At 41.3% G+C, this 27136-nt stretch overlaps 1 protein-coding gene and 4 non-coding genes across 6 annotated transcripts in view; 3 read left to right on the forward strand and 2 right to left on the reverse strand.

The window, feature by feature from the left end:
• LOC126248672 (transcription initiation factor TFIID subunit 3) overlaps positions 1 to 27136 on the forward strand; it is a 324519-nt gene that overhangs the window by 170030 nt on the left and 127353 nt on the right. Inside the window, exons 6-7 of one of the 2 annotated variants that reach the window (XM_049949904.1) lie at positions 119 to 196; positions 318 to 1252. In XM_049949904.1, coding sequence (XP_049805861.1) covers positions 119 to 196; positions 318 to 380 — 141 coding nt within the window. In that variant the 3' untranslated portion in view covers positions 381 to 1252. Of the gene's footprint in view, positions 1 to 118; positions 197 to 317; positions 1253 to 27136 lie in introns of those variants that run through there. The other variant, XM_049949903.1, reaches the window with a different exon arrangement.
• On the reverse strand, positions 7431 to 7505 carry Trnas-cga (transfer RNA serine (anticodon CGA)). Its single transcript has one exon. It is a non-coding gene; the product is annotated as a tRNA-Ser (tRNA).
• Positions 7732 to 7806, reverse strand: Trnas-cga (transfer RNA serine (anticodon CGA)). Its single transcript has one exon. It is a non-coding gene; the product is annotated as a tRNA-Ser (tRNA).
• On the forward strand, positions 8107 to 8181 carry Trnas-cga (transfer RNA serine (anticodon CGA)). The gene has a single exon. It is a non-coding gene; the product is annotated as a tRNA-Ser (tRNA).
• On the forward strand, positions 8408 to 8482 carry Trnas-cga (transfer RNA serine (anticodon CGA)). The gene has a single exon. It is a non-coding gene; the product is annotated as a tRNA-Ser (tRNA).

Genomic DNA, 27136 nt, shown 5'->3' on the forward strand with positions numbered 1-27136 from the left:
TGTGACATAACTATGGAATCATAGCCAACATTGACAACATAGCTTTTCTTTACTAATTTACTTCCACTCATTTACCAAATTTTCCTGTTTGTAATATTTTAATGATTTGATCTTACAGATGCAACCAGATCATGCAAATCCAAGTAAGGTCCCTACACCAAAACCACTCTTGATGGCTGCTTTCTCTCATTTCCAGGTAGGCATTATTACTAGTTTCACATTTGGAGAAAATTGGACCTTCATTTACAGATATGTTAGGTCTATGTGATCCATTTTTATTTTATTTTAATTTATTCTTAAATTATTGTTATTATTAGAGATGGAACACTTCCCCAGAGCTGCTGAAGATTGAAGGTGGAAATTATGGTTGGATCCCATAAGAGTGCCAGGATAATCATTTTGGTACCAGAAAATCCCCAGAATGGTGTCAGTTGAATGAATCATCAGCTATGACATTCCCAAATATGTTACTCACATTAAATGTTATACTGATTCTGCCGGTAGCAAAACACTTCTGACTATCTTTCCTTGCTTTAATCTACTAAAATCACAGCTAGTGTTTCTTTAGAGTTCAGAAAGGATACATTAATCATTCTGTTTTTAGTACCTGAATTTAAGGCTTTTTGCATTCCCTAGTGGCTTGATGTGGAGCATGTTTACAATTTTGTGATTTTTTTTTTTATGTTGCTGTATATATTTTTTAAATTTATACAATGGAAAGTTCTTGATGGAATACAAATTACGGAAGGAGTAAAATAACCACTCACAGCATAGGTGAGGCATTTAGTTGATAACAGATTCATAAACAAGACTTAAATTGTTACTAAGCTGACAGCTTCAAGAAAGGTCATTAAATGCTTAGTAACAATTTCAGTCTTTTTTTTTTCCGTCTGTCAACTACACAGCCCTTGGCTATATGGTGAGTAGTTACTTTATTAAAATTAAATCTGTTTTAGTTCTCTTGACCACCAAAAAGTGCTTCAAATGTGATCTTTACCCATGATAAGCAGCATTATGGAGTCAAGGCACTTGAACCTTATGAATCACTGAGGGAGTATACTATTTCTGTAATGTAATGTGAGCATGGACAGATGTGTACACATTTAACCATGTTACAGTACCTACAAATTATTTGTTTCCTCAGCACCAATTATCACAGTACACTTTTGATCAAAATAATGGATGTAATTTCAGGGAAAATATAAACTGTATTTTTCTGTATATTGTATCTGAGCATTTGAATAAATGGAAAACTAAGGAAAACTAAGAAAATTCTAGTAGTAAAGGAGCATGGTTATAGGTATATCATGATTTCTGAAATACATTTCACAGTATGCTTGTTTACCTACACTGATATAGTTATATGCTTATTTCATCTCTGTACCAATTTTGTTGTACCTGCTATAAAATATTTTTGTCTTGGCATGTTAAATATGGTGGTGAGATGTTCAGGTTTTAAAATGAATGTATCAGAACTTGTCTTCCTAATCTTCACTTAGTTCAAAATTATTGCTGCAGAATAAGATAGCTACTTTCTTCTGAAAACAACACTTCCTTTTATTGTCAAGGGCATTTACTGCTATAGTATGCTGCCATTCAGAACATGATTCTTCACAGGCCACTGTATTGTTATCAATCCTTTTTTCAGCTGGCTCCAAGATCACTATTTTTGAATACCAAGGTTAATTTCATTCATAGTCTTTCCAGTTGATCCAGTACCATAATATTAAATTCAACTGTATCACAAGCATTTATTCTTCTAACACTTAGAATTCTTACCACACAATGTGAAAATGCCATGGAAACTGTGCTTTTGGGTATCACAGTTCTTTTGATGTTTCTAACATAGGAATAACACATTATTGAAAATCAAGAGATTCTAGTTAAATTATTTATTTTATCTTTGTCCATTATTTAAGACGTACTTTCATAAAATGGTTTACAAAGTGGCACGTGTAAAAATTGTAACATCAAGATAGATATGTGCAACTGAAACAAACTTAAATGAGCATATTCAAAAAGTGCCATTTGGTTATGAAAAATGAACTTCACTTTTTCATGTAATTGCCATTCATTACGAAGGTCAGTCTGTAACATTGTATTAACTGCATAGAAGTTCTCTGGTAATTGAACTAAATGACAATGGTGGTCTTGAATTCTTTGTGATCCTCAAATCATTGTCTTCCTTTTTTTTTTATTGCTAAATTGTCAGTTATGTGGAACTTTCTGAGAACAGATGGTTGCCTCAGCTCTTGATGCTTGTACAGGTATTTTATAGTTTGACAGTGTTCTGGAACCATATTCTCATATACAAGGTCTCATACAACATAGACATGGATCTTAATAACTGGAACCTCCCACCCTCCACCCATTTCAACAAGAGTAATTCCCTTCCACTTTTCTAATTTACAGTTAGGTGTACAGTGAATACCTGCTTCGTAGCATTCTTATGCTTTGTGTGCCAAACACATTTGTTTGCTCCTTTACATGTTTCATTCCCCCCGCCAGAAAAAAAGTTAAATTGTCATATGTGCTTCTGTCATCAAAACTGTATTATACAGTCCAGACTGTTCTGTAAAAATAGTGTTCATCAGTTTTCTTGGATTTATTTCATCATCTAGTTGTTGACGTTGGCTTGGTCTTCCGTGCTTTCCAAATGTAATTTCTGGAGAAATAATTTCACAACTTAACCCGTGACGTATCTCAACATTCTCTGTTATTTTCCAGTTCTAAATTATATTTCCAGATAAAATAACTTCAGAATTACACATGCAAAGCTATTTCAATGGAAATGCAAATATGAATACTGAAAATTTTACTTTCATCATTCATTACTTGAGTTCTGAAATTCCCTGTAGCATATTTTCCATTTCATTCTTATAGTAGTCATGTCCTACATAGCATTGTCCAAAAAATGAACCTCAGTACCTCAAAATCATCAAAACTGAAAAGTTTGCAACTTTTGAAACTCACTGTGATGACACAATTGAAACACCACAGGAGAAATGTGGTGCCATGAATATTTACAAAAAGCTTTTCCAGTATACAAGCACCTTCAAGTGACTAGTGCTTAAAATGTAGTGTCCTCAGTGCAGCCTAGACAAGCAGGAACAGTACTTATACACAAAGAAGTATTAAAGAACATTACAAGGTGTGCCCCCTATAAAATTAGAAATGGCGAACTTTTTGAGAGATCAACAGAGCTTACATTTTTTTCTGTTGGAGCTACAACCACAAAGGGTTGACAGCTTATTAGCTGTTGTGGAACCCATCTTTAGTTTTTCATGAAATATATATCAGCCATAAATATGAAATTGTCATTACATATCCTACCTTTCCTATATAACACTCACTTTGTTTGCCACTTTTGAATTCTTCAGTAGAGTTACAGAAGTAACACTAGATACACAACTTCCATAATTTTGCTTAAACATATGGGAGTTAATTGCAGACAACATTCAGTCAATTAATTCTTCAATGCCAAGGTGGCAAAACTATTTTTCCAAAGTACATCTTTTGAGATGGCTTATGTTACTGAATGGGTAGTGCAAGTTGTATGCACTGAAACAGGCAGGGGAGTACATTGTATGATACTGAAAGTGTAGTTACCCATCTGCAGATATTCTCCCTCTCTCCCACCCTTTCCTTCCGCATTGGATTAATATTTCTAGTTCTAAACATTGATTATTATTACTAAGTTAATGAATGAAACCACTAAAACCACGTAGTGTTTTTTATATATATTTTATGCAGAACATCTTAATTACATAAGGCAGACAGAAGAGATTTATACATCTGGAAAAACATGAAGTGACAACATTTTCACTAAATTTACCATGTTCAAGAAATATTTTTAAATAATTGTACTATTATTTTTTGTGAAATTTCGATTGTTTTTTCCTGAAAGTGTCATAGATTTTATCATTATACTGGTATAATTCCTGAATTGAGATGTCCTTTCCATCCAAATTCACCTATGCAGACTGGTACAAAAAATTTTCTTCAATATGTATAAAGTTTGTGATTTGATTACTGTGTTGAGTTTGTTTTACATTATGGGATATTGGTTTTTATTTATATTGGTTGCTTCAAAAATTAATCTTGATGGTTGGATTATTTCCCCTAGCTGTCTTAATTTAGGTACATGAGATATTTTGCTGATTTCAGTTACTATAGGTTGATCACCTAAATACTGGGGACTTCTTTCTGTGTACTAAGTTTTTGTGTATGAGTTTTGCAAACCAGTTTTAGCTGCAGTTGTATGAAGATTTTCTGCATATTGAATCATTTGTTTTCTGTTGTTGGGTAAAATTGATCGGTCATATGGAAAGGCCAAGCACTGCAAATGAATTTTACTTTTGCATAGTCTGTCAAGTTAAGTTCTTTCTACCAGGTGCTGATTACTTTTTCCAGTATAAGACTGAACAAAAGGAATGTGGAAGGGGTAGGGGCAGTCCATATTCTTGATGAACACCTGTTCTGACATCAAAAGGTTTAGATATCTTGTATAAGACTGTAACTTTTGAGGTGGTGTTAGTTAATTTTTTTACCTATCTACACTGAATTATTCATGTACAGAAACATAAGCTTTTCTTAAGTACACAAAGCTGATCACTGTTTGTATGCCTTTGCTTCAATAAGAAAATGTATCACCTAGGCACTAGGAGCTGGATATTTCTGCATGTGACATGGTTTGCTTTTGTGTACTGTATATCATTTAGTCAAAACGATTATTATTTTTGTTTAAAATAAAACACTCAGTCATACAGAAGATGCTGGAAATTACCTTAATATTGGAAATAATAGATATTATTTAAGTACTTCATCAACACACGTGACATTTGGCTCAATAAATGAATACATTTTGATTCACAAACATAATTAATTTGTACCATATGGCTGAAATATGCCATTTTATGTCATGAAAAGAAACAGTTTTTTGAAAAATATTTGGAAACTTGACAGTGAGGTGGAAGAAAGAAGGAAAAAGAGGGGACAAGGAGGGGGAGGGTGCTTAAAAATTTGAAGCTTTTAGCTGATGAAAAGTATGACAAGTATCAACTAGCAGTTTGTCTACAGTATACCCATCTGCACTGCAGACATGAACCAAGTAAGTTGATCACGAAAAAAGTAAGATGTTAGTAAATACAATCGGGCCACAGCTAAGAAGTTATACAATAACGAGCATTTGGTGTAGATACCTGTATTTACTGTGTGTTGATATTAAATAATGCAAGATGAGAAGGGAGATCTTCATGGTTGACTGTCTTGCATAAATGCTTCGCAGATGTTTTTGTCACATCAAATTTTTATGTAATCTCAAGCTGTTAATGACTATCTCCGCCGGCCGCTGGTGGCCGAGCGGTTCTGGCGCTACAGTCTGGAACCGCGTGACCGCTACGGTCGCAGGTTCGAATCCTGCCCCCGGCATGGATTTGTGTGTTGTCCTTAGATTAGTTAGGTTTAAGTAGTTCTAAGTTCTAGGGGACTTATGACCTCAGCAGTTGAGTCCCATAGTGCTCAGAGCCATTTGAACCATTTGACTATCTCCATCGTTATTGTCAGGAGTTAGCTATAGGCTATGTGGCACTCAATTTTAGTTCATTGAATTATGTCATTGAGATGTCTCAAAGTCACAGAACTTCCGTATGACACCTAATGGGATACTGTCATTAAAGAAACTCTTGAGATCAGGATGTGCAACAACTACTTTAACTGGGACAGCAGCTATATTCTCAGTGGTGCACAGACTTGGGCACTTGGAGACAGGTTAAAGAGAAACCAGATTAAGTTGTCTGCCATCCTGTGAAATCAGCATCACTACAATTGTCTTCCATTGTAGTCATGACCTAATCTTGGGTAGAATATGAAAGTTCCATGTGTGACCTAATTTGGCCAACTAAATTAAGTACCACACAACTCAGGATAATTACTGACGGTCACAGGGGAAGTAGTAGAAAGCTTGAGATTACATACAAATCTGACCTGGTAAGAAGTTTGAGTAATAATGTAATTCAAACAGGATTTTCTCTAGTGTTAACAATCCAGAGTAAGTATTCAATACATGGGTGGAAGTTCATTCATCATTAAATTATTGATTCCTTCTGTAAACTGATGAGGCATGACCTGTAGAGTATGACCTATAGAGTTAAGAATTATGACGAGACTTGCATACATCTTCATGTATCAGTAAAATGTGACATTGAATGAAATTATAGCCATCTAAGTAAATATTTTAATTAGATTTGAAAGATAGTTACATAATCTTAAAACAGAGAAATTCATAAAAATAATTTTCTGCACTGACTGTAGTATTAATCTAAAACCTGACGACAGATTTGCCAGACCCGTGTACTGGAGTAATAGCATATGTTGAAATGCACAGATAATATTTCGAGTTACCATATTTGTAGCATAACAAAAATTTTTTTTGAATGTAGGAGTAACAGATGATGCGGCTCTTTTTGTATGATTACCAAAATTAAATTCAAGTAGGACACCTAAAAGACATATGAACTTTCATCAAGAAAACGTGGAAGTGTTTATTAACATATTGAGCCTAACCAATATGGTTAGTCAGTCAACACATTTTATGAAACATCAACTATTTTTCTTCTACTTTAGGGCCAGCAGCATAATATATGTCAGATAATTACATTATTATTAGAAAGATGCACCAGAGTAGCTGTGTATTATAACTAATCTTTTTTTATGACAGACTGTTTTGGAATTTATCACCATTGTCAAGTACATTGTGAACATATAATGCCATAAGAGCTGAACAGTCAAACTACTGTCAAACCATAATTAATGTATTGCTTTCAGTATATTTACACCATTTACCATCCTATCAAAACAGTGGCAGTTGTAAGACAGTTCATTAATGATGTAATAAGGGCATCACATCAGTCTGGATGTACTTGACAATGGTGATAAATGCTGAACCAGTCTGTCATAAATAAAGGTTAGTTATTATAAGCAGCTATTCTTGTGCATCTTTCTAATTACTATCAACTACAATAATTTTACAGCTGAACTCAGTACTTGCTGCTGCTGCTTTGTCGTCGTGGTTGTGGTTTCCAATCTAAAGACTGTCATGATGCAGATCTCCATGTTAGTCTATTGTGTGCAAGCCTCTTCATCTCTGAGTAGCTACTGCCCCCTATGTCCATTTGAACTTGCTTCCTGTCTTCAAGCCTTGGTCTCCCTCTACAGTTTTAACCCTCCACACTTACCTTCATTACCAAATTGATGATCTCTTGAAGCCTTAGGATATGTCTTATCAGCCGATCGCTTCTTTTAGTGTAGTTGTGCCATACATTGCTCCCTCCCCTCCCCCCACCTCCTCATTAATTATCTCATCTACCCATCTAATCTTATGCATTCTTCTGTAGACCACGTTTGAAAATTTCCTGGCAGATTAAAACTGTGTGCCCGACCGAGACTCGAACTCGGGACCTTTGCCTTTCGCGGGCAACTGCTCTACCAACTGAGCTACCGAAGCACGACTCACGCCCGGCCCTCACAGCTTTACTTCTGCCAGTATCCTGTCTCCTACCTTCCAAACTTTACAGAAGCTCTCCTGCGAACCTTGCAGAACTAGCACTCCTGAAAGAAAGGATATTGCGGAGACATGGCTTAGCCACAGCCTGGGGGATGTTTCCAGAATGAGATTTTCACTCTGCAGCGGAGTGTGCGCTGATATGAAACTTCCTGGCAGATTAAAACTGTGTGCCCGACCGAGACTCGAACTCGGGACCTTTGCCTTTCGCGGGCAACTGCTCTACCAACTGAGCTACCGAAGCACGACTCACGCCCGGCCCTCACAGCTTTACTTCTGCCAGTATCCTGTCTCCTACCTTCCAAACTTTACAGAAGCTCTCCTGCGAACCTTGCAGAACTAGCACTCCTGAAAGAAAGGATATTACTTTACAGAAGCTCTCCTGCGAACCTTGCAGAACTAGCACTCCTGAAAGAAAGGATATTATTCTTATTTCTTTCAGGAGTGCTAGTTCTGCAAGGTTCGCAGGAGAGCTTCTGTAAAGTTTGGAAGGTAGGAGACAGGATACTGGCAGAGGTAAAGCTGTGAGGGCCGGGCGTGAGTCGTGCTTCGGTAGCTCAGTTGGTAGAGCAGTTGCCCGCGAAAGGCAAAGGTCCCGAGTTCGAGTCTCGGTCGGGCACACAGTTTTAATCTGCCAGGAAGTTTCATATCAGCGCACACTCCGCTGCAGAGTGAAAATCTCATTCTGGAAACATCCCCCAGGCTGTGGCTAAGCCATGTCTCCGCAATATCCTTTCTTTCAGGAGTGCTAGTTCTGCAAGGTTCGCAGGAGAGCTTCTGTAAAGTTTGGAAGGTAGGAGACAGGATACTGGCAGAAGTAAAGCTGTGAGGGCCGGGCGTGAGTCGTGCTTCGGTAGCTCAGTTGGTAGAGCAGTTGCCCGCGAAAGGCAAAGGTCCCGAGTTCGAGTCTCGGTCGGGCACACAGTTTTAATCTGCCAGGAAGTTTCATATCAGCGCACACTCCGCTGCAGAGTGAAAATCTCATTCACGTTTGAAAAGGTTCTACTCTTCTCTGAACTGTCTATCATCCACATTTCATTTCTGTACTTTGCTACACTTCAGAAAAATACCTTCAGAAAATATTTCTTAACATTTAAATACACAGGATTCACATTTGGGAGGACGACAGTTCAAACCTGTGTCTGGCCATCCTGATTTAGGTTTTCTGTGATTTTACTAAATCGCTTCAGGTAAATGTCGGGATGGTCCCTTTGAAAGGGCATGGCCGACTTCCTTCGCTGACCTGATGAGACTGATGACCTCAATTTTTGGTCTCCTCCCCCAAATCAACCTACCAACCAACATTTAAATATATACTCATATTTTAACAAATTTCTCTTTCGCAGAAATGCTTTTTGGCTCTTTATAATCTGCATTTCATATCCTCTACTTCAGCCATCATTATGCTGTCCAAATAGCAAAACTCCTCAACTTCTTTTAGGGTCTCATCTCCTAATCTACGGTTGTTTTACTTTTGTGAATGTTCATTACAACCCAAATGCTCTTCCAAATGCTTTCCCATCTCTGAAAAAATTACAATGTCATTGCTAGCCTCAGTTTTTCTTTCTTCCGTCTGAACTGTAATTTCCTTTTGAAATTTCTCTGTGGTTTCCTTCACAGCTTTCTCAATGTACAGACAGAATAACATCAAGGACAGGCAACAACATTCTCTCACTGTCTTTTCTATTATTGCTTCCCTTTAATTTACTCAGCTCATAGAACTTTAGTTTGGCTTTTGTACAAATTGTGAATAAAATGTTGCTTCCTGTATTTTATTCTTGCTACCTCCCGAATTTCAAAGAGTGTATTCCAGCCAATTAGGTCAAAAGCTGTTTCTGTATCCACAAATTCTGTAACGCAGGTTCGCCTTCCTTCAACCTATCTTCTAATATATGTCACAGAGTCAGTTACCTATGCAACCCAACTGATGTTCCCCAAGATCAGCTTCTACCAGTTTTTCCATCCTTCTGTAAATAATTTGTTTCAGTATTTTGCGACTGTGGCTCATTAGCTGATAGTTTGTTAATATTGACACCTATCACCACCTGCGTTTTTTGGAATTGGTATAATTACTTTCTTCTTTATGGCTGATGGTATTTTTCTGGTCTTTCATATGTTATACACCAGATGGAATAATTTTATGATGTTTTATTCCCTCAAGGATCACAACAATCTGAGGGAATGTCTCCTAGTACCAGTAGTGTGCTTCAACTTAGGTCTTTCAGTGTTCTGTCAAGTTAATTTCGCAGTATGATAGCTATGTCTCATCTTCATCTACCTTATCTACCCTTACTAAAATACCTCTTGTTTAGCTGTTCTATATTCACTGCTTGAACAAAAATGTGAAACGTCCAGAAGGAGAGTGGGGGGGAAAAAATGAAACTTAATATGTTGGGAGGATATGTGATGTAATTTTAATGATTATAAAATTAGTCAATTTTTCAGAGAAATTGAGTATACCCTGTCTGACCTGGATGCATGCACTGATCCATGTGGGAAGGGTGTCATAAAATCATTTTATCCTCTTCTGAGGCAAGCTGACTCACAACTGTTGTAACTGGTTCTTGAAATTATGGATACCAACACTAGGATGGAGTTTATGTCTGTGCTGGTCTGCACATGTTCTCCCAGGGACAGATCTGGGGATGTTGCTGGGCACAGGAGTTACCTCAATGTAGCACAGACAGTTCATGGACACACATTCCATGTGTGGGCAAGCATTATCCTGTTAAAAAAAATGGCACGATTATACTGTTATGTGAGGCATATTACATGAGGTGTCAGGATGTCTGTGACATACAGTTGTGCTGTTAAGAGTTCAGTCAGTCACTACCACCCATGACCTGAAATCATACCAGTGGCTCCCCACCCCATGACACCTGGAGTAACACTGTTGTACCTCTCCACCCCATAGGAGGAATTCCTTCAGCTTCTGCAACTGTAGTAGCCAACAATTGTCATCCAGCATAGTGCAAAAACATGATTCATTGCTGGATACAATACAATACAAATCAATGCCATGCCATTCATCAGCTGTCCATTCTTTCCAGTCATGGCCCATTCCAGATGCAGACATTTGTGTTGTGGTGTTAACGTCAGTGTATGAACGGAATCTAGTCTGGCTGCTGCTAGTCTGACCAAGGGTGTGGGATGACAGAGAGTTTTCCAGTGAGTCAATTACTTCTTCTCGGATGGTGGATGCAGATGTGAAAGGGTTATGATGATATTGATGCACAAATGGTAATCCTCTCTTGTGGTGATCAGTCATGGTTGACTGGAGCCGTATGATGAGCATGTTTGCCCTCACATTCCTGTGTAGTCAAGCATCGGGATGCTGTCGCATCCGAATGTCCCAGAAATCTGGATGCTTCATGATTCAAGCAGTTGGTTAAATGAAGACCCACAGTGAGGCCCCTTTCAAACTCTGTCAGCTGCTGATAATGTTGTTCAACATCTGATGTGTACTCGGCTCTTATATACCCTACCAGATTTGTTAACAACTCAGAACATGAACAGCAGTAATGCACTCTAGTATCTATTCTACCTGTCACAGAGAATTGCAACTCTAAATATTTCCATATCCACCAATTGTGTGTACGTGCCTCACTTTTTTTTAGGCAGTTATTATGAGGATGTGTTATATTTGTGAAAAGTCTTGTAGCTTTTTAAATTACTCAAACACTATTAACATTTTACATCTTTATTCTTCATGTCTACATAATTATTTTTCAACACAATCAGTCTGGTGATGAACACATTTCTCACAATGGAAGACTAATTTGTTGATGCCATCACTGTAGAATGTTTGACTTTGTTGGTGGAACCACAACCACACCTCTGCTTGTACCAGTTCATCACTATCAAAGTGAAGTCCTCAAAGGTGTGCTTTAAGTTTTGCAAACAGATGAAAATCAGATGAGGCCAGGTCGGGACTTATGGATGATGGTTCTGTGAATGAACCCAAGGTGTCGTATTGTTCCAGATGTCGCAGCACTCAAGTGTGGTCTGGCATTGTCATCCTAAAGGAGATGGTGCTCTTTGTGTGGAAGAACTTGTCTGTGGTTAGAAACTTGATTACAGCATGCTGTTCCTTAGGCACCAACATAGTTTTGTTACTCACTACCATGTTACACACTACAATTTGGGGCGCTTTAGTGGCAGAGGGTTGCAACTTGCATAAACTAAGTGGGAAAGTCGACCTAGTAATATGCATGACATGTAATACCTCAACCGATATTGAGAACTGAATAAAAAATTCAGAGGCATTACTTTTCAGCGTGCCCCCGTACTTCCCTATTCAGCCTTTCCTTGATATTGCTTTGTAAGTTGAGATCATAATATTCATACGGTTGCCTCTCTCCTTTCCAAAGGTCTCTCTAATTTTACTACAGGCAGCATCTATTTTTTCCATAGTCACGCATGTCTCCACTGTTGTGTATTTATCCTCTAGCCATACCTGCTAATGTCAGTATTTTTTTTTTTTTAAATGATTGTATTTTCTCTGTCGTGCTTCATTTGCTGTGTTTTTATATTTTCTCATCTCATCAGTTAAATTCAATATATACTGTTTTATCCAAGGATACCTACTAGACTATATCTTTTTTCATATCTGATTATCTGCTGCCTTCATTATGTCCTCTCTCAAAGCTACATATTCCTTTCCTTTCCCATTTCAGTCAATTGTTGTCTAATGCTCCCTTTAAACTCTCGTTAGCCTATGATTTTTTACAGTTTGTCCTGGTACCATCTCCTTAATTTCCTTCTTTTCTGCAGTTTCTTCATTTCATAACTAGTAAATTAAGGTCAGATACTAAATCTGTTCTTGGAAGTTTTTTTTTGCAGATTTAGATCTGGTTTCAAAATCTTTGTCGTAATGTTACATAATCTATCAGAAATATTCTTGTGTCTTCAAGTTTCTTACACTTATACAACCTTCTTTTAAGATTCTCAAATGAAGTAGTGCTAATTCATTAGTATGGTCAATGAATGCTTCCATGACATAACAGTATATTGTGAGTCTTATAGATCATGCTTAACAAAAGGAGTGCTCACAGTCGTGTCTTGTCTTATCTTGTTCTGTGATGCACTCCAGTATACACACTTCACTGATGACCAGTCTCCAATTCTTTGAGATTACCATGCATTCTGTCCGAACTGTACTGGACTCAAGAGAGTATCTGGTGGGTTCTACACATCGGTTCACACAGATGTCTTCGAGGAGTGGATTCCCTCCATAACACATTGGAAGCAGTAGCAGTGTGATTTCAAATGGCCCCAGGGATCACCATTTGTAATGTTTATTTACCTCTAGGCAAGACTTTTGCCTTGAACTCCCCCCCCCCCCCCCCCAACCTTTTCTCCTACTTGCAGATTTCAGTGTGCGGCACCCCATGTGCGGGAAGTACCACTTTTACTGATAGGATCCTTCTGATTGACCGGCTTCTTTCCTATTTTGCTATTTTGGTTTACATCTCCTCAATGATGGTACTCCTCCCCCTCTGGAGCCACCCGTGGCATCTTTGTGGTTATAGACTGTACAGTCTCTTCCCCCAATCTTGTGGCTTCGCTACAGTGGTCACTGTGCAGTGATTTGCAATGCTCCAGTCACTTCCTTGCCATTGCCTGATGATGGACTGCTTACTATGTTGGGCTCTTCAAAGAGCCAACTGGCAGTTCTATATCTCTGCTATCATCTCTCCCCCCCCCCCCCCCCCCCTCTCTGTCAGAGGACAACAAGAAGTTTGTGGGAGACATTTCCAACACAATCACCCACAATGCTGGAACTGTTACTCCCCTCTCTGCAGGCCCTCTCTGCTACCAGTCAGTGTCATGCAACAACTATTCAGGTTCATCAAAGGGCCCTGCAGTGTCTCAAGTTACATCCTTCAAAGACCACCATCATTATTTTTAAGTGATCCCATGATAAGTCTAGCTATCTAATTAAATACAATAGGAAGGAATGTTGGGTGCACTATGTTTTCTCCTTGGGATTATACCCCTCTTCATCCCTGGTGTGGGCCTAGCTCTGTTTACTGGGCTATCAAAGATCATTAGCTGTCCCAAGTCTACTCCTTCATGGTGGTGTAGCTACTGATGTGTTAATTGTTACTGAGTTACCTCGTGACCCACTTCGCAACAGTATCAATGTCCTCATCTTACCCAGCTCCATTTGAACATGAGAGACAGATAGAAGATATCTCCGTATCCTTTACATCCTGTCATGCTGAATTATATAATGAACCTTCATTTACTGGGAACTGCTTCAGGCTCTTGATTCTTCACATGATACAGCCTCAAGCTCAGCTTCAGCTCACAGCTGCTAACCGATTAACCACTCCAACATACTCTGAAAACTACATGAAAGAATGGTAGTCAGACAGTTGTGATGTCTTTTCAATTTGTGGGGCCTTTTTTCCCCTCTGTCAGTGTGGGTTCTTGCTGGGACAGTCAACAACTCATGATGGTTGGCTTGGAAACAGCAATCTAAAAAACGTTTTTCTAAATCCTAACATCTCATTGCAGTGTTTTTGTCCTGTATAGAGCATGTGATACCACTTGGTGCACTAACATTTTACTTACTTATCCGGGAGTGGAGTTTTTGAAGCTCCCTGTCAATTTTTATTCATCAGTTTTCATCCCACTAGTTGTTTTGGAGTAGGGTTGGTGCATCTCCCAGCCCACAATGGGACCAAGACAAAGGTGTCCCACATGGCTCCACACAGATGGGATACTCATCATCATCCCCCCCCCCCCCCTTTGGTATCTCCGTTAGTAGTAAAATTTCCTACCACCTACTGGTTCCACAGTAATCGTGATTTATAAAGCAGGGAAGTACCTTGGCTTCATAAAATTTATAAAACAGAGCTATAGCATGTTGAAACACACAATAATAACTTTTTATTAGATACTGTGTCAAAATTTTATGAAAACCTAATGTAAATTTTTTTAAGCCCCTACCACCTACCACCCACCATGAAAGCTGTAATGCCCACTATGGGCAGTAGGGACTAAGTTTGCTACCACTGAGGTAGACAAACAGTGATCCATTAGTGGATTGAAGTTAGCTATTGCATGGATCATTATAGGACGAGAATGAGAGCAGTCTGCTCCAGGGTTAAGTAGAAAAATGTTAGATGTTTCCGCTCGATGCTGCCGAATGATGGATGTGCGTACAGCTCTGGACGCGCAGCTGTCAGTGCTGTCTGAAGGTGCCAATGACTGGCATCATATGCAGATGTGGGCTGATTAAACAGCACGTGATGGCTCTGCACCTCATGTGCTGCTGAACTTCGACAGATGGCAAGGTGCCAGTACAGTTGATGTGGTAACCACTGGTTACCAAGGTTGTATCCTCTTATTGGGGGACTGTAAGCCAGCACCACCCCATCGTCCCTCCCCCATTGTGAGGATGGCACTCGGTGCTCAGGAAGGTGCCAGTGGCAGCTGCTCTCCATGCTGCAAATAGCTCCCTGTCAGCCTACACTGGAGAACAGGGCTGAAAGTGACCCAGACAGTCGTGGCCCTGCCATGTGTGGACGCCTTTGTTATGGATGCCAGTCGCTGGGGGTGCTGATACTGGTAGTGGATCTCTGGAGGTATCCTGGAGGCCGGGGGCAGCAGATAGCTCCTGTGGAAGTGGCAGTGGCTGACCCTATGGCTGCTGTGTGTGGCTCTCTGTGCTGAGTTACTGCTGAACTGGTGGAGGGCTGGAAATGAGAATGGAAGAGGGCAAACAAGATGTAGTATCATGTTGTTGTTGTTGTGGTCTTCAGTCCTGAGACTGGTTTGATGCAGCTCTCCATGCTACTCTATCCTGTGCAAGCTTCTTCATCTCCCAGTACCTACTGCAACCTACATCCTTCTGAATCTGTTTAGTGTATTCATCTCTTGGTCTCCCTCTACGATTTTTACCCTCCACACTGCCCTCCAATACTAAATTGGTGATCCCGTGATGCCTCAGAACGTGTCCTACCAACCGATCCCTTCTTCTAGTTAAGTTGTGCCACAAACTTCTCTTCTCCCCAATCATATTCAATACCTCCTCATTAGTTATATGATCTACCCATCTAATCTTCAGCATTCTTCTGTAGCACCACATTTCGAAAGCTTCTATTCTCTTCTTGTCCAAGCTAGTTATCGTCCATGTTTCACTTCCATACGTGGCTACGCTCCATCAAATACTTTCAGAAACGACTTCCTGACACTTAAATCAATACTCCATGATAACAAATTTCTCTTCTTCAGAAATGCTTTCCTTGCCATTGCTAGTCTACATTTGATATCCTCTCTACTTCAACCATCATCAGTTATTTTGCTCCCCAAATAGCAAAACTCCTTTACTACTTTAAGTGTCTCATTTCCTAATCTAATTCCCTCAGCATCACCCGACTTAATTCAACTACATTCTATTATCCTCGTTTTGCTTTTGTTGATGTTCATCTTATACCCTCCTTTCATGACACTGTCCATTCCGTTCAACTGCTCTTCCAAGTCCTTTGCTGTCTCTGACAGAATTACAATGCCATCGGCGAACCTCAAAGTTTTTATTTCTTCTCCATGGATTTTAATACCTACTCCAAATTTTTCTTTTGTTTCCTTCACTGCTTGCTCAATATACAGATTGAATAACATCGGGGATAGGCTACCAACCCTGTCTCACTCCCTTCGCAACCACTGCTTCCCTTCCATGCCCCTTGACTCTTATAACTGCCATCTGGTTTCTGTACAAATTGTAAATAGCCTTTCGCTCCCTGTATTTTACCCCTGCCACCTTCAGAATTTGAAAGAGAGTATTCCAGTCAACATTGTCAAAAGCTTTCTCTAAGTCTACAAACGCTAGAAACGTAAGTTTGCCTTTCCTTAATGTTTCTTCTAAGATAAGTCGTAAGGTCAGTATTGCTTCACGTGTTCCAATATTTCTACGGAATCCGAACTGATCTTCCCCGAGGTCGGCTTGTACCAGTTTTACCATTCGTCTGTAAAAAATTCGTATTAGTATTTTGCAGCTATGACTTATTAAACTGTTAGTTCGGTAATTTTCACATTTGTCAACACCTGCTTTCTTTGGGATTTGAATTATTACATTCTTCTTGAAGTCTGAGGGTATTTGGCCTGTCTCATACATCTTGCTCACCAGATGGTAGAGTTTTGTCGGGACTGGCTCTCCCAAGGCCGTCAGTAGTTCTAATGGAATGTTGTCTATTCCCGGGGCCTTGTTTCGACTTAGGTCTTTCAGTGCTCTGTCAAACTCTTTGCGCAGTATTGTATCTCCCATTTCATCTTCATCTACATCCTCTTCAATTTCCATAATATTGTCCTCAAGTACATTGCCCTTGTATAGGCCCTCTATATACTCCCTCCACCTTTCTGCTTTCCCTTCTTTGCTTAAAACTGGGTTTCCATCTGAGCTCTTGATATTCATACAAGTGGTTCTCTGTTCTCCAAAGGTATCTTTAATTTTCCTGTAGGCAGTATCTATCTTACCCCTAGTGAGATAAGCCTCTACATCCTTACATTTGTCCTCTAGCCATCCCTGCTTAGCCATTTTGCACTTCCTGTCGATCTTGTTTTTGAGACGTAGTATCATATGGGGGCAGAATCAGTGGAAAGGCCACAGAAGGCGGAGGTAAGGAAGGAGGTCCAGGTGCAAGAAGAGCAGATGAACTCAGAGGCCCTCCACTTAAGACCAGAGTTGATCGTGATGATGAGCCACCAATCTGTCGGCTATCTGCAGCATGAAGATGTGCAGATGTTGCTAGCTTTGGATAATTACTGGAATCCAACCCTTGTGGAGGCCAAACACATGGGCCAGACCAGAGTTCGAGGCATCTGGCGTGTCGTCAGAGGGGCCTAGTGAAGCCTTGGTATTGGGGACAGTAGATTCAACACTTTGCATGACTGATGGCTGTGCAGGAGCTCTGCTGGGCTCTTCTCACAGATGGGCATAAACCTGTAGGAATTCAGAAAGTGTGTGTGGGCCTCATCTGCAGGGGCATCACTATTGTACTTCATCGATGTCTTAAAATTATGGGCGAGGTTTCCTGCTTCCTTGTTCACCTGAGGGTGGAAAGAGTTGCACAATCATGGTGTGCACCGTGATGATCACAGAAATCATGAAAAGACTGAGAGTCAGAGATGAATTGAGGACAATTGTCAGTTACCAGGCTACAGAGCAGACCTTCGATAGAGAAGATTCATGGGAGAGCCTGCACTCTTGTCTCTGGTGTGGGGGAGCAACACTTGATGATGTACAGGAACTGGGAGTAGGCATCGATGACCACCAACCAATAAACATCCAAGAAGAGGCTAGAAAATTCCATATTGACATGCTCTCCTGGCTCTGGCTGTTCAGGCTATTGGGGTATTACATTGGGGGGGGGGGGGGGGGGGGGTTTATGACCACATTAAGAGCAAACAGTTATTATATGTTTAATCTCAGGATCTGTTCTGGGCCAGTAGAAATGGTGACAAGCGAGCATCTTTATGCACGAGATAACCTGGTGATCCTGCTGATGGGAAGGACAAAGAATGTCATACTAGAGAGCTGCCGGAATGACCACTCATGGAACAGCGTTTTCTATGGACAACCAAAGAACATCATTGATTAGGGTGATCTGTGTGTAAAAAATAAGTAAATAAAATAAAATAAAATAGTTGCAGATGGGTTCCAATGCATGAGTCAGAGGCCTTTTGGGCCACCCCTGCTGAACATTTCATTGCACATGATGAAGAATGTGTTGGTGGTGATGGCTTAAGCGATGTGAGAACTGGTAATAGAAAATGCATCTACTGTCGGGCGAGCTTCTTCATCTAGGTAAAAATTAAGTACTTCATCTTGATCAAAACTAGGGTGAAGTTTCATTGGCAAATGCAGAAGAACATACGCCTGTGAATATTGAGCTGTAGGGTGGAAATGAATGTGATAATTCCAGACTATGGGCTGTCTTGTCTGCCACTATCTGAAAACACCTCGAATTTTAGATAGCATATTTGACGCAAAAACGATGGACTGTTATGTATTGGGCCCACAAGGTGAAGCCCTGACTGATAGGTGGCCAAGCAATGGGCAGAACGCAAATTGTTTTTCAGTGTCTTGAATGTGGGGTCACAAGCAGGGGTCCAGTCAAATGTTTGCACCTTTTTTTAAGTAGATGATATGGAGGATAGGAAACTGAAGTTACCTGTGGGAGGAACTGCCTAAGAATGCTTGGACGTCATTCATGGTCAAAGGGTGCGGAAGGGCCATAAAGGCTGCTATGTTGCTGTCAGTTGTCTGAATCCCCCAAGCAAGAGATAACATGTCCAAAGTATTCTATAGAGGGTTGGTAGAAATGTGACTTCTCCAAATTGTCCTTAAGGTCCACGTCACATGAGATCTGTCACAAAAGATGAAGGTTGCGAACGTTGGCTTCGGTGGCAGGACCAGTATGCTAGAAACCTATTGGTTGTACTTGCAGAGACCATAAGATGTATCCACAAAAAGAACACGGCATGATTTGTCGTTTAGTGACAGCTGTAAATGTCGTTCCAACAAACAATTTTCAAAAATACAAGGGGCACTCAATAGTTAATGTAACCCTTTTTTTCTCTGAAAGCAGGTTGATTTTATTCAGAATTCCAATACACCATATTATTCCCCACTCTTTTGAATACAGAACCCTATTTTTCAACATAATCTCAGTTTAATGCAACAGCCTTACATTGACTTTTTGGGAAGTCCTGTATGCGCGCATGGAACCACTCTACGGGCTGACATTGGAGACAATATTTTGCTACTTCAATAACCTCCCCATCATCCACATATTGCTTCCCACAGAGTGGATCCTTCATTGGGCCAAACATATGGAAGTTGGAAGGTACAAGATCTGGGCTTTGGGGTGGATGAGGAAGAACAGTCTAGTGAAGTTTTGTTAGCTCCTCTTGGGTGTGCAGACTTGTGTGAGGCTTTGCCTTGTCATGAAGAAGGAGATGTTCATTTACATTTTTGTGCCAATCAATATGCTAAAGTCATTTCTTCACTTTCTGGAGCGTAGCATAGTCCATTTCAGTGTTGATCATTGCACCATGAGGGAAGACATCAGACAGAATAATCCTTCAGAGTCCCAGAAGACTGTCACCCTGACTTTATCAGCTGAGGGTGCAGCTTTGAACTTTTTCATTGGAGGAGAGGTGATGTGGCACTGCTCCATGGATTGTCGTTTTGTTTCCAGGCAGAAGTGATGAGCCCATGTTTCATCACCTTTGACAGTGTTTGACAAAAAATTGTCACAATAAGCCTCATAATGTGCAAGCAATGCAGCACAGATGGTCCTTCGTTGCTGTTTATGTTCTTCCATGAGGATGCGCAAACCCAGTGACCATCCAGACATCCCCCGATCGGACTTCGGCTGTGGCTGCCCTGGATACTGCCCACATTGAGGCTGACCCCTCACCCATGGTAGAGTGGGAGGTCGTCTCGAGGTGTGGCAGGGGGCAAAAGACATACCGGAGGGCTGAACGGAATGCCTCTCCAGTTTGTCTGACGAACCGGTTTCAGGCTCTGTCTCCAGCTGATACTGATCTTCGGCCAGACATGGCTGCTTGTCCTGTTCCAGAGGTTGCCCCTCAGTCTGCAAGATCCAGGCAGTCGCAGAGAGTGGGCTGGCTGGTAGTTGGGAGCTTCAACGTCAGGCGCGTAATGCGGCCCCTTAGGGATATGGCTGCAAGGGAGGGGAAGAAAACCAATGTGCACTCCGTGTGCATACCGAGGGGAGTCATTACAGATGTGGAAAGGGTCCTTCCGGATGCCATGAAGGGTACAGGGTGCACCCATCTGCAGGTGGTCGCTCATGTCGGCACCAATTATGTGTGTCGCTATGGATCGGAGGTAATCCTCTCTGGCTTCCGGCGGCTATCTGATTTGGTGAAGACTGCCAGTCTCGCTAGCGGGATGATAGCAGAGCTCACCGTCTGCAGCATTGTCGACAGGACTGACAGTGGACCTTTGGTGCAGAGCCGAGTGGAGGGTCTGAATCAGAGGCTGAGACGGTTCTGCAACCGTGTGGGCTGCAGATTCCTCGACTTGGCACCTTAGGGTGGCGGGGTTTCGGGTTCTGCTGGATAGGTCAGGAGTCCACTACACCCAACAGGCGGCTACATGGGTAGCAGGGGTTGTGTGGCGTGGACTGGGCAGTTTTTTAGGTTAGGTGGCCTCGGTCAAGTATAGAAAGGGCAACAGTCTCAAAAGGTGCAGGGCAAAGTCAGGACCAAGCAACAGTCAGTATTGTAATTGTAAACTGTTGAAGCTGCGTTGGTAAAGTACCGGAACTTCAAGTGCTGATAGAAAGTACCGAAGATGAAATCGTTATAGGTTCGGAAAGCTGGCTGAAGCCAGAGATAAATTCTGCCAAACTTTTTAGAAAGGCACAGATGGTGTTTAGAAAGGATAGATCGCATGCAACCGGTGGTGGCGTGTTTGTTGCTGTTAGTAGTAGTTTATCCTGTAGGGAAATAGAAGTGGATAGTTCCTGTGAATTATTATGGGTGGAGGTTATACTCAACAACTGAGCTAGGTTAATAATTGGCTCCTTTTATTGATCTCCCGACTCAGCAGCATTAGTGGCAGAACAACTGAGAGAAAATCTGGAATACTTTTCACATAAATTTCCTCAGCATGCTATAAGCTTAGGTGGAGATTTCAATTTACCAGATATAGACTGGGACATTCAGATGTTTAGGACGGGTGCTAGGGACAGAGCATCGAGTGACATTATACTGATTGCACTGTCCGAAAGTTACCTCGAGAAATTAAACAGAGAACCGACTCGTGGAGATAACATCTTGGACTTAATGATAACAAACAGACCCGAACATTTCTACTCTGTAAGCGCAGAACAGGGAATCAGTGATCATAAGGCCGTTGCACCATCCCTGAATATGGAAGTAAATAGGATTATAAAAAAAGGGAGGAAGGTTTATCTGTTTAGCAAGAGTAATAGGAGGCAGATTTCAGACTACCTAACAGATCAAAATGAAAATTTCTGTTCCGACACTGACAATGTTGAGTGTTTATGGAGAAAGTTCAAGGCAATCATAAAATGCATTTTAGACAGGTACGTGCCGAGTAAAACTGTGAGGAACGGGAAAAACCCACCATGGTTCAACAACAAAGTTAGGAAACTACTGCGAAAGCAAAGAGAGCTTAACTGCAAGTTTGAACACAGCGAAAACCTCTCAGACAAACAGAAGCTAAACAATGTCAAAGTTAGGGTAAGGAGGGCTATGCGTGAAGCGTTCATTGAATTCGAAAGTAAAATTCTATGTACCGACTTGACAGAAAATCCTAGGAAGTTCTGGTCTTACTTTAAATCAGTAAGTGGATCGAAACAGCATATCCAGACACTCTGGGATGATGATGGCTTTGAAGCAGAGGATGACACAGGTAAAGCTGAAATACTAAACACATTTTTCTAAAGCTGTTTCACAGAGGAAGACCGCACTGCAGTTCCTTCTCTAAATCCTCACAGGAAAGAAAAAATGGCTGACATTGAAATAAGTGTCCAAGGAATAGAAAAGCAACTGAAATCACTCAACAGAGGAAAGTCCACTGGACCTGACGGGATACCAATTCGATTCTACACAGAGTACGCGAAAGAACTTGCCCCCTTCTAACAGCCGTGTACCGCAAGTCTCTAGAGGAACGGAAGGTTCCAAATGATTGGAAAAGAGCACAGGTAGTCCCAGTTTTCAAGAAGGGTCGTTGAGCAGATGCGCAAAACTATAGACCTATATCTGTCATCAATCTGTTGTAGAATTTTAGAACATGGTTTTTGCTTGCGTATCATGTCATTTCTGGAAAGCCGGAATCAACATGGATTCCGGAAACAGCGATCGTGTGAGACCCAACTCGCTTTATTTGCTCATGAGACCCAGAAAATATTAGATACAGGCTCCCAGGTAGACGCCATTTTCCTTGACTTCCGGAAAGTGTTCGATACAGTTCCGCACTGTCACCTGATAAACAAAGTAAGAGCCTACGGAATATCAGACCAGCTGTGTCTGGATTGGAGAGTTTTTAGCAAACAGAACACAGAATGTTGTTCTCAATGGAGAGACGTCTACAGACGTTAAAGTAACCTCTGGCGTGTCACAGGGAGTGTTATGGGACCATTGCTTTTCACAATATATATAAATGACCAAGTAGATAGTATCGGTAGTTCCATGCGGCTTTTCGCGGATGATGCCATAGCATACAGAGAAGTTGCAGCATTAGAAAATTGCAGCGAAATGTAGGAAGATCTGCAGCGGATAGGCACTGAGTGCAGGGAGTGGCAACCGACCCTTAACATAGACAAATGTAATGTATTGCGAATACATAGAAACAAGGATCCTTTATTGTATGATTATATGATAGCAGAACAAACACTGGTAGCAGTTACTTCTGTAAAATACCTGGGAGTATACGTACAGAACGATTTGAAGTGGAATGATCATATAAAATTAATTGTTGGTAAGGCGGGTGCCAGGTTGAGATTCATTGGGAGAGTCCTTAGAAAATGTAGTCCATCAACAAAGGAGGTGGCTTACAAAACACTCGTCCGACCTATACTTGAGTATTGCTCATCAGTGTGGGATCTGTACCAGGTTGTGTTGACAGAGGAGATAGATAAGATCCAAAGAAGAATGGCGCATTTCGTCATAAGGTTATTTGGTAAGCATCATAGCGTTACAGAGATGTTTAGCAAACTCAAGTGGCAGACTCTGCAAGAAAGGCGCTCTGCATCGCGGTGCATCCAGGTTTCGAGAGGGTGCGTTTCTGGATGAGGTATCGAATATATTGCTTCCCCCTACTTATAACTCCCGAGGAGATCACGGATGTAAAATTAGAGAGATTCGAGCACGCACGGAGGCCTTCCCGCAGTCGTTCTTCCCGCGAATCATACACGACTTGAACAGGAAAGGGAGGTAATGACAGTGGTATGTAAAGTGCCCATCGCCACACAGCATTGGGTGGCTTGCGGAGTATAACTGTAGATGTAGAGTACCGCATCTGGTGGATGAGTGCATCAGCACTACCAACAGAGCTGTCCAGTTGACTCTTGATCACCTTGAATGTGTGTGTCCACATGTTCCAATATTGAAAGTGTCACACTTGTTCGTGGTTGGTCAGCATGCGGGAGATTAAACAGGTCTGCGTGTTCTTGTTGCGATGATGACGGGTCTCGCCTAATGACTCATCCTGCTTTTGTTCACTGCCAGGTCTCTGTAGACATTCTGTAAGTGCCTGTGGATATCTATGATGCTCTGGTTTTCTGCCAAAAGAAACTGAATCACAGCTCTCTGCTTGGAATGCTTCTCCATTACAGACACCATTTTGAAGGCTACATATAACGCAGCCACCTGGGGCTATTCCACAGTGTCCCACAACAAATTGTGCAGTTTTCAGCCAAAAATGGACAGAGGAGGGGGGGAAGTGTTGCATTATTTATCGAATGTGCCTCATATTGTCCAGTTGCCAGCTCCTAAGTTTGTCTGGGTGAGAAATGGGGTATGTATGGACCACAGACTCAGTTAACTGTCATCTTAAAGTAACCACAAAGATGGAATTTGCCTGTTGGTTTCTTGGTAACAACAAATGATGTAGCTCATTGACTGGACTAAATGGATTCCATGATGCCTAAAGCTCTCATTCTATCAAAACATTTCTTCACTTCAACATGAAGTGTCAGTGTTACAGGCCTGGCATTCAAAAAGGGGAAAAGCTGTGGATTTGAAAGTAATGCATTCTATGTAGTCAGCAACCTTCTTGAGGCTGGGTGAAAAAGGAGCCGAATATTCCTTGCATAAATCATCCAACTCTTGATATGGTATGACATATATGGCACTATGTGATGCCCAATGTTGTGGACAAGCTGGCCAGTCTTGTTGAAGAAAAACAGGCTGGGCTGGTGGCTTGAGGAAAGTTTTCAGCTGTGGCTGTGTTTTTGTGGAATGTGGCAGCCAAGCATGCTGCAGGCCCCTACTTTTGAAGCCATGCTAGAATGCACCTGCCTTTTGCTGTCTGAGTTGACAGCATCTGTGTCAACCCAAGAATCTAAGTTGATGGCCAGCGGAATGAAAAACTTCAAATGCTTGTGCGATCTTGAGTACTACTTCTAAAGAGGGATTCTCAAATTGCAGTGCCCTTTGTTGAATTTCCTTATTGTGGGCTGCCAGTATGATAGCATAAAATTCGTGATATTTAGCGGTAATGAAATGACACTTACAACTTAATATCTGTAGTTCTGCAGCCCAAGTGTGAGAGGATTGTGGGGTTGGTTTCAACTCCACTCTTGCAGAATCACATGAGTATGTTTGCTGCAGTAGAAATTCAGCAAACAACACATTTTGTCAAATGACAGAGATGCACGATCCTGAAAGAGAGCTAACTTTCCTAACAGGTGATACAAATGTTTGGAGATTCATGGCAGAAATTAATGGAGTCAGTGTATGTTACCGTGAAGGCTGCAAAGCGTTACTGTAGGCATTTTTCAAATGAATGCCAATCTTTGGCAGTGGCATCGTAGGCAGGAAAGGGAGCTGGGAAGGCCACCGAAGTTTGAGACATTGTTAACAGGCCCATCAACACCCTGTCCAGCATGGACATGTGTTCCCACTGCTGCAATTCTAAGCGATGCTGGTGTTGCAATTTCTGCTGTAGGAAACTTTGTAGAATGACCTCCAAAGATGTGCCTGTTACATTGCCACAGTTTTGCATGAAACACATGAAAACAAATCTTACTCAGCTCCACTTATGTAGTAACCCACACAGTTGAGATTGATAGTAACAATACAGTCACTTTAATGCCGAAAACACAAACACGCTCAGTCCATAACTCTTGTACATTGCCATGTGGGTACCAGTTAGACAAACAGTGATCTGTGGGAGGAGTGAAATGAACTATTCCATGGAATATTGTAGAATGAGAACACTGCTCTGAAATTAAATACAAAAAAGGATTAGATGTTTCCCGGCAGTGGCACTGGACAGTGACTGTGTGCCATACTCCATGCATGGCTGTCGACGCTATCTGAAGGTGCCACCTGTGGTGGCCAAGCTCAGCTGCCGCATGCCAGCGCGCTCTGGTTAAACAACATGTGACGGGCCAGCATATCACATACTGCTGAACTTGGGCAGATGATGAGATGCATGTACGATTGATGTGGTAACGATGGGTTACCATGGTGGTAACATTTTCCTTTGACTGCAAGGGCCTAATGTTCATTGACTTTCTGGAACACTGTACCACAATTAATGCACAGTGGTACGTGCACATGTCACAAAAATTGAAGTGTGCCATCAAGTCCAAATTCCAGGAAATTGATTGACAGCTTCATTCTGTTGCAGGATAATGCCTGCTCACGTGTTGCAAAGGTTGTTAAGACTATGTTGCTGAAACTTCCTGGCAGATTAAAACTGTGTGCCCGACCGAGACTCGAACTGGCAGAAGTAAAGCTGTGAGGACTGGGCGTGAGTCGTGCTTCGGTAGCGCAGATGGTAGAGCACTTGCCCGCGAAAGGCAAAGGCCCCGAGTTCGAGTCTTGGTCGGGCACACAGTTTTAATCTGCCAGGAAGTTTCATATCGGCGCACACTCCGCTGCAGAGTGAAAATCTCATTATGTTGCTGAAGTTTTCTTGGGAAGTCTGTGCACATCCTCCATACAGTCCTTATCTCTCCCCATGTGATATCCATATTTTTGGAATCCTAAGGAAAGGCATTTGTGGCCATTTATTTGCTTTGGATGAAGAAATGTGCACCTGGGTACAATTGTGGTTCTGTAGGCAACCACAAATGTCTTTCCATGAAAGCATTGGCTCTCTTGTCTCACAGTGAGATAAATTTATTTACAATTATGATGATTACTTTCGAAATAATAAATTGTTTATTTACTTTTTTCCAAATGTTTCATTTTCATTTGACTGCCCACTGGATTTTCACTCTTCAACTGAAAATGTAAGTCCCCTTATGCATTGCGAACACTAAGCAAGTACTCTCGACCCACTTCATACCATAACGAATTTAACAGTTCTTCCACAGCACTATCTGGTGAGAGCATTGTGTTAAAAGTCAATTATCACAGAACAAAAGAGAAAAAACTAAATTCCAAGCCAAATCATCTGTTGCTGGTGTCCAAAAGCAAAATCCTTGTGAAGACCGAGTGATGTGCACAGCATGACAGGCATTCAGAGAGCAACTTTATAAAGAAACAAGAGTGCCTCTCGTAGCCAGCAGCAATGCTTTCGTCATGTGGTGCCAATGGAGTTATATTGGGCAGACAGTGTGAAGTTGCATAGACTCGCTAGAGCCACCAAATTATAAGGCAGACTCCTATGTGGCATGTTGGCAGCTATCTTGTTTAGGTTGGAACCTGGATCCCTCCCATCTACTCCCCTCCCCCCTCCCCTCCTATTAGTGAGTATGGGATGAACTGGTCTGGGCTGATGGGCTGTGACAACAACAAAGACGTGAAACTGTGATGGGCATCTGACCTGGTGGAGTTGCACATCTGACCTGGTGGAGTTGCACCTCAGTGTCATTTGAGAGCGGCTGAGATTCT

The sequence above is a fragment of the Schistocerca nitens genome, chromosome 3 (genome assembly GCF_023898315.1).
Source record: "Schistocerca nitens isolate TAMUIC-IGC-003100 chromosome 3, iqSchNite1.1, whole genome shotgun sequence".
NCBI lineage: Eukaryota > Metazoa > Arthropoda > Insecta > Orthoptera > Acrididae > Schistocerca > Schistocerca nitens.